The sequence below is a fragment of the Megalobrama amblycephala genome, linkage group LG18 (assembly GCF_018812025.1).
Source record: "Megalobrama amblycephala isolate DHTTF-2021 linkage group LG18, ASM1881202v1, whole genome shotgun sequence".
In the NCBI taxonomy this organism is placed as follows: Eukaryota; Metazoa; Chordata; class Actinopteri; order Cypriniformes; family Xenocyprididae; genus Megalobrama; species Megalobrama amblycephala.
In genome coordinates this window covers 33875182-33883639 of record NC_063061.1, presented here as the reverse complement: position 1 = coordinate 33883639, position 8458 = coordinate 33875182, and the positions used below count along the sequence as shown (strand labels likewise).

At 34.6% G+C, this 8458-nt stretch overlaps 1 protein-coding gene across 4 annotated transcripts in view; it reads right to left on the bottom strand.

Annotated features, from left to right (window-relative positions):
- The window catches only part of slc4a4b (solute carrier family 4 member 4b), a 63448-nt gene that overhangs the window by 19976 nt on the left and 35014 nt on the right, over positions 1-8458 (bottom strand). For all 4 annotated transcript variants that reach the window (XM_048165513.1, XM_048165514.1, XM_048165516.1 and 1 more), the window contains 6 exons: positions 5445-5602; positions 5278-5365; positions 5037-5191; positions 4805-4921; positions 2662-2836; positions 194-327 (listed from right to left, as the gene is read on the bottom strand). In XM_048165513.1, the coding sequence (XP_048021470.1) occupies positions 194-327; positions 2662-2836; positions 4805-4921; positions 5037-5191; positions 5278-5365; positions 5445-5602 (827 nt within the window). The remainder of the gene's footprint in view (positions 1-193; positions 328-2661; positions 2837-4804; positions 4922-5036; positions 5192-5277; positions 5366-5444; positions 5603-8458) is intronic.

Genomic DNA, 8458 nt, shown 5'->3' with positions numbered 1-8458 from the left:
TAATAATAATATATATATATATATTAAACTGATTTTTTTATAAATGTAGTAGGCTTACTGAAAAGTCGATTTTACCACACATGGCATTTTGCCTAACAAATCTGAACCAAAATCATGCCACTCATGGTTTGTTTTAGTATGTACTTAAGTATGCATGCTTCAGTATGTAGGTGTGTGTGTATCTGCCACCCACTTGCTGAAGTTAAAGAGCAGTCGTTCAAAGACGAGCACGGGCCCGGTGCTGCTCAGGATGGTCAGAGGTTGACCCGCGAACAGACAGAACACGGCACCAGCTAACGCCGTCCCGACGAAACTCTCCAACACGCCCTGCACAAAAGCACAAAAATACAGATATCAAGCGGAAAAATAAAACCAAAGGCAGTGCATTTGAAGGCATGTAGGCGTAAAAGAACTGAAACAGGAAGTCTTATCAGATTTGAGCCCGTATGTGATGTCAGCTGTTTCTTGACAAGCACATTTTTGCCTGACAGTCAAATCTGAAAATGCTTAATCAGACAAACACCTGTTTCCAACACAAACGCCTGGAGGTTTATCATGTAAGCATCACTACTACATACATTTGCTCATACCATGGGTTGGTTATTTGAACAAGCCAATAAATATTAAACTTAAGTACACAATAAGAAGAAAAACACAGAAAAGGTCAAGTTTAAGAACATTTCCGTCAACCCAAAACAACAAAATGCAATGCATATTTCAAAAAGCAGGTAAAACAACTGAAAAAAAAAATCAATAAAGAGATTTCCTTCATATTCACCTGGTGGACAATAAAACAGACCTAAAAAACTCATAGACTACTATGTAAAACTCTTGATAAAGGCTTGACAGCTCAATTTTGGTGAGTTATCACAGCATAATCCATATTTAAACTCTTCTGCAATCAGATTTGTATGGAAGCCCATTTCTGCCACATAAGAAAAAAAAATCTTGCTTTTGTAAATCATACGTATGACATAAAAAGTCGAAATTATGACGCAAGTCATAATTATGAGATGAAAAGTCAATTATGACTTAAAAAGTTGTCATAATTTCAACATCAATTTTCGAATTACATAATTATTACTTTTTAATTCATAATTTTGACTTTTTAATCTCATTATGACATGTATGTCATAATTTTGACTTTTTATCTCATAATTTTTTACATTTTAAGTACATTGCATGTTGACTCATAATTGATTTAGTATATCAATTTCAAATTCCTTCTCATAAATGTCTTTTTATGTCACAATTTTAACTTTTTAAGTCACAATTTCAGCTTAGTGTGTCATAATTATGAAATAAAAAGTCAAAATTATGACTTATGTAATCATTTTCGACATTTATCTCATAATATAACTTAGTATGTCATAATTTCGACTCAAGTCAAAATTATGAATAGGTCATGATTTCGACTTTTCATCTCACAATTGACTGTCATAATTTAGAAATATCTCATAAATATGACTTGGTATGTTTAACTTTTTGTGTCACAATTTTGACTTTTTAAATCATAATTTCAGTTTAGTGTGTCAATTATTATATAAGAAGTCAAAATTATGACTTTTGTAATAATTTTGATTTTTCACCTCAATTATGACGTGTCAATTTCACCATTTATCTCATGAATATGACTTAGTAAGACATAATTTCGACTTTTTATGTCATAGTTATGACTAGGTCATCATTTTGACTTTTCATTTCATAATTGACTTGGTATGTCATAATTTAGACTTTTTATACCATAATTATGACTTAGGTCATTTTGATTTTTCATCTCATAATTACAACTTAGTATGTCATAATTTCACCATTTATCTCATAAATATGACTTTGCATGTCATAATTTCACCATTTATCTCATAAATATGGCTTAGTATGTCATAATTTCGTATGTATGTCATAATTATGTTTTTTTTTTTATGTGGCGGAAATGGCCTTTCACAGAATTGTGTCTGAGTGTATTTCCAACAAGCAAGTTGGCATATTTACCTCTAAACACAAGTTATTTCAACATTTATAAAACATGTGAGAGAAAAAAATCCCTGCGTGCAGTTCAGCAACCTGAAATCTGCACCTAAAGCTTTGATTTGACATATCTGAAGCAGGCTTTGTAGGTAAGGGCAGAGGTCACGTAAAGGATTCCCTAAGAGGGATTTTTCCAAAGTGTATTTGTGTGATTTTGTGTGTGTGTGTGTGTGTGTGTGCGCGCTTGTATGTAATCTGAGGATATTTATAGCTGATCCTCCTTAGCCTGCGCCATATAAATGCACTGCTAAATATATGCGCAAACTTTGCAGTCACTGCACATGTCTGAAAGTAGCACACACAATCCTGTGACTATTTATACAAACAGTTGTTCGAAGAAAAGTGCTATTCCTCTCTCTCTCAGTATAGCACGGATCAAATCCCAACATGCAACATGTACATCTGTTTCCAAACACCGACTTAGGAAACACATAACATATATTTGACGTGACATGTTTAATAATCAAACAGCTATCTGTGGCCTTCAAATCCCCGGAGCTGTGAACACAATGTCAGCCAAACTTAATTTCCAGAAGCTTCTGAATAAACCCACACTAGCTGATCCAAACCGTCCGACACTAGTTTAGTACAACACACACAAGCTCACAGTGAAAAAGACTAGAACGGCCTAACCTGCATGTTCTCAGTCGCGTCTCCCAGAAGCCCTCCGAAGGTGATGGCGTTAGTTACGGTACCCAGGTAAATAAACAAGATCGCAGACAGAGACTGGATGTGGATAGCGTCGTAAAAATCGCTCGCGAAAAACGGGAGTTTCCTCTTGATGTCCAGAATGAGACCCCCACAAAACCTACGAGAGACAAAGATTGTGTTTTCTTACTGAAAAATGTTTTCTCAGGTAACCTAATATACATATATATATATATATATATATATATATATATATATATATATATATGTTGACATTAAAATGAACTTCTTTTATTAATATTACAAAAAATATTATATGTTTTTCATATTGCATACACCAACAAAAGTGTATTAGTGCCCGCCCCCTTTTTCCCGCAGAAAAAGTTCCGGAAGTATTTTTTCCATTCATTTCTCCCATAGGGATTTTTAAAAATGTCTGCGTTAAAGCGTTATAAGCCATTAACCAAACCGACCAACTACGAGGTGGATCATAACATTACAAATTTTGATGTGAAGCAAATTAAAAATTGGACAAAAATGAAAAGGTACAGGACTGTATACTTAACGGGTTTAGTGATGGAAAAAACTACAATTTATTGAAGCATTACAAACACATATAACAATATATTTTAAGTTTGTTGCAAAATATGCATATATATGTATTTTGAGAGCAAAAGGAGACAAGATTGCATCATTCGCAGTACTTCATGGGAGTGGACGGAGCTAAAAATTCTTTTGCCGCATTTTGCTTGTGGAATTCTCATTACAGCATCATGGGTAATGTAGTTTTTCACCACGAATTCTGCTGTTAAGCATGATCATTTTAAAACTAAGCTGAAATAATGTGTGCTGACGGATTCAACAGAAGCAAATACCATCAATAACAGCCTTGTAGCTCACAGTAGGGCTGTCTTTTATGGGAAAAGGTAACTGAGATAAAAAAACTTCTCACAATTCTGACTTTATTTTGACTTTATAACTCTAAATTGTGAGTTTATATCTCGCAATTCTGACTTTATTTTTTGTAATTGTGAGTTTATAACTTCCCATTCTGAATTTATTTCTTGTAATTGTGAGTTTATAACTCACAATTTTGACTATTTCTACCAATTGTGAGTTTATATCTCGCAATTCTTTATTTCTTGTAATTGTGAGTTTATAATACAATTCTGACTTTATTTCTTGTAATTGTGAGTTTATAATACAATTTTGACTATTTCTACAAATTCTGAGATTTTATCTTGCAATTCTGACATTATTTCTTGTAATTGTGAGTTAATTACACAATTTTGACATTATTTCTTGTAATTGTGAGTTTATAACTCGCAATTCTGACTTTATTTCTTGTAATTAGGTTTATAATACAATTTTGACTATTTCTACCAATTGTGACTTTATATCTTGCAATTCTGACATTATTTCTTGTAATTGGACTTTATATCTCACAATTCTGACTTTATTTCTTGTAATTGGACTTTATATCTCACAATTCTGACTTTATTTCTTGTAATTGTGAGTTTATAATACAATTTTGACATTATTTCTTGAAATTGTGAGTTTATAACTCACAATTTTGACATTATTTCTTGTAATTGTGAGTTTATAACTCGCAATTCTTTATTTCTTGTAATTGTGAGTTTAAAATACAATTCTGACTTTATTTATTGTAATTGTGAGTTTATAATACAATTTTGACTTTATTTCTTGTAATTGTGAGTTTATAATAATTCTGACTTTATTTCTTGTAATTGTGAGTTTATAACTCGCAATTCTGAGAAAAGAAGTCAGAATTGTGAGATAAAAAGTCGCAATTACCTTTTTCATTTTTTATTTAGTGGTGGAAACAAGCTTCCATAGTCTTTAAAGGTTAAGAAGTTATCATTAAAAATGTATTTCACTATGGAGAAAATGAATGGATTTTTTACTGTTGTAAATAAATGCAGCCTTGGTGAGCACAGGAAATTCTTTCAGAAATATTAAAAAAATCCCCAAACCTGTAAATGCAATACTTGTGCAATTTTACTGCACTTTTCACAGTGTATAAAGAACAAAGGCCTATATAAACTGCACTGCACTAATAGCTACATTGTACTCATGAATGTTTATTTGTGCCTGTTTATACACTCACTTGCCGGTCATTTTGAGTTCGTCGCCGACCGCATGGCCACCGCCGCCACCTGGACTCCCATCATGAGGCGGACCGCCATTCATCTGAAAACCTTCCCCTCCGGCAATAATGTTTTTACTAAAAACACAAACACACAAACTCAGTTTGTTTCATCAGTTACACGCTGTCATATAGTTTATTAAACTGACAATCAACAGATGAATTACACTGTAAGATCAATGGTTGCCATTACCGTTTATCAGCAGACGGGATGGATTTAGGAGGTTCGATCCTGATATCAGGATCCCACTCTCCTGGAGGAAGAACAATGACTTCATCCAGGAACTCATCAATCCCTGCCAGCAGGTCACCACGATCTTTCGCTTTATATGCTATGTCATGAAACACCTACAGGACCCAAAATAAAAACACTGAACTATAATAAATACCGCAATAATGCACAAACACACGAATAAGTAAACTTTCACACACACCTCATCAGACATGAGCGTGGCGATGGCACGTCCGATCTCACGGTATGATTTGGCCTTTCCTTTGGGCCCCAGCAGAATAAAAAGGAACCTATAAATAAACATAGATATTGTTCTAACTATAGCAACAGATTTATGAATTGCACAGCTTGAAATAGCGAGTTGGTTACCGTGTGGGAACAGGAACCTCGGTGAGACCTCCTAACATGAGGGACTGCTGAAGACGCACAAATGCCACAAAGGGGGAGTCCAGAAAATCCACCTCTCCGACCAGCACGTTTGACGCCTCCGCATCCCGAGGAATTTTCTTCATGAACTTATTATTCAACTACAGAGAGAAGCAATTAGAAAAACATATTTTTCAGTACATTCAGTGTGTGCACTTTTTTTTAATTCGTTGGTTTGTAGATCTGGTTCTGAAAATCACTGGAATCATAATCGCACAGTGTTCGTTCGTTGGCCAGAGGAGAACTGCCCCCCCGACTGAGCCTTTTTTTTTTTTTCTTCTCTCCATTCTGTCACCTGATGGAGTTTGGGTTCCATGCTACTGTCACCTCTGGCTTACTTAGTTGGGGACATTAAAGCTGCAATCTTTAATGTAAAGTAAGTTTGTCGCCATCTCTGTTTGAAACCTGCAATTGCAGTTATTTGCGGAATTATCATCTTTACGTGGGTTGTGCATCGGCACGACTCCTCAGCGCGGATGAATCTAATGTTTTTGAGGAGAATGTGTGGCTGTCAGTCACCGCACCGGAGGATAGTGTACTTCGAATCACAGATTGTAGTCCTGGAAAATGTCATCTGAACAAGTAAGTAACAAATCTGCCACTTTTGTTCTGACCAACTGAAAAAAAGAGCATTACAATAAATCGTGCTACCAATGGTGATTAAATCTAACGATCGCTTAGCTCATATCACATCAAACCGTGCAAATTATTATTCGGACCCGAGCACCGATGGTGTGAGGACCCTATTGTAATCGCTCAGTCAATTATTATTCTTCTCCAAAATGAAACACATTTTTGAGGGCCTAAACGTGCTTGAAAACTCATGAAACTTTGCACACTGTCAGAAGTGGTGAAAATTTACATCTGACATGGGTTTCAGAATTAGGTGTGGCAAAATGGCTCGATAGCGCCACCTACAAATGTTCAATTAAGCGCCCTTCGCACTACATTTCATGTACAAGTATGAAATTCGTCAGACACATGTAACAGCCCAATACCTACAAAAAAGCCCCTGGGTGCAAAATCAGAAAACCCAACAGGAAGTGAGATATTTTGAATTTTCTCTGCAAAATTTTTGCAGTTTTTGCCATTTCCAGACGTTGTACTTTAACGAACTCCTCCAAGAGATTTAATCAGATCAACATCATATTTAGTCAGTCTAATCTAAAGGCCTTTGCGACTTTAAATTGCGAAGATCTTGAGTTTTCGTTGAAGGGTGTGTCCGTGGCGGCCTGACAAAATTCAATGTTTCGCCATGAAACAGGAAGTTGTTGTAACTCAGGCATACAATATCCAATCTGCCTCAAACTAAACATGTTTGATAAGTGCCCTGGCCTAAAGACATCTACATGCAAAAATTTTCTTATAGTCATAGCGCCTCCAGCTGGTAGCAGGAAGTGTGGCAAATACAAATGACTGACATTGTAAATGTATTGGTTTTATTTATTTTATTTACACTTTCCTTACAATGGAAGCTTTAAGTATATCTCTATATACCTTATGAACCATGTTCAAATCTACATTGTTTAATTCTTTCACACATTTATCAAAAGAAGTGATTCGTCTCTTTATGAGATCATATTTCAGTGGAATATAAAAGACTGATAAGATTTAAGCAAGTGGAAAAGAAACAAGCTCACAACTATAAACAAAAGCATCATAAAGCACTTCATTAGCGATGAACGCTGGGATGACAGACAGCCAAGAACACACACAGACACTCTGACACAACAGAGGCCTTGTGTTTGTGTAATGTTTGCGGTCTGAGTGATTTTAATCTGAGGTTATCAGCATAATTACTGCAGTAGCGAGAATAACACACAACAGGAGCTCTATGCATTTGACAAGGCACTCCCGCTAATCCACAAATATTGACGCAACTGACGACAGCAGCTATGTTTTGTCCTTGTGTGAAAGACAGCCACTGAGTTTCATTGTGCGCTACTGCCGTTTGAAGAAAGAGTTTCTTTTGTATTATTGCACTCATTCCTGTCCTAGAGATGTCACGCCCAGGGCTGTATAGCCTGTGTAACCAAACTTCCCACAGCAGAAACAGTCATTTATCCCGCCTGTCATGAACTCTTGGTGGGAGAATCTCACAAAGCCTGTCGAGAACACACCTGGTTCATAATTCAATTAAAAATAGCACAAAATTTGAAGAAAATAAAGCCCGTTTTCAAACTGTTTTCTTGGCTATGAAGAACATTTCCCCATAACTTTCATTAGTGAACACCCCTAAAAAAAAACCCCTCTAAAATTATTATTATTTAAATGTAAATATTATAATATATTATACACTGCCCAGCCCAAAAAAGTCGCTGTTTGGATTTAAATAGGCAAATACTTCAGAGTTTATGATTGGATCATTATTGCAGTGATTATTATGTTTCTAGCATGTTATATGTTTGGCAACAGTTCTTCTAACCCTAACTGAGTCTGTAGCTTTTCATTTCTTAAACAACCATGTAGGAAGACACATCATGGCCATATTCCAGGATGACAATGTCAAGATTCATCAGGCTCAAATTGTGAAAGAATGGTGGGGAGGGAGCATGAAGAATCATTTTCACACGTGAACTGACCTTGAGTCCAGACCTTAATTTCACTGAATTTCATTTGGGATGTGCTGGAGGAGACTTTACAGAGTGCTTAACTCTTGAATTGTCAATATATTTTATTTTATTTTATTTTATTATATTAATAATTGTTATTACATATTATAAATAAATATACATTAGTATATTGTTAAATTGTCAAGCAATTGTATTTTAATTAATACATAAATTTCTGTATAATGTATCTTTTTACAATCAATTTAAATATTACTATAAGTATTGTTGTTATTTAAAAATATTATATATATTACATATTATATTATATTATTACTAATTAGATTTAAATTATACTACAAATAATTGTTCATATTTTAAATATTATATAATAATATTATAAATAAA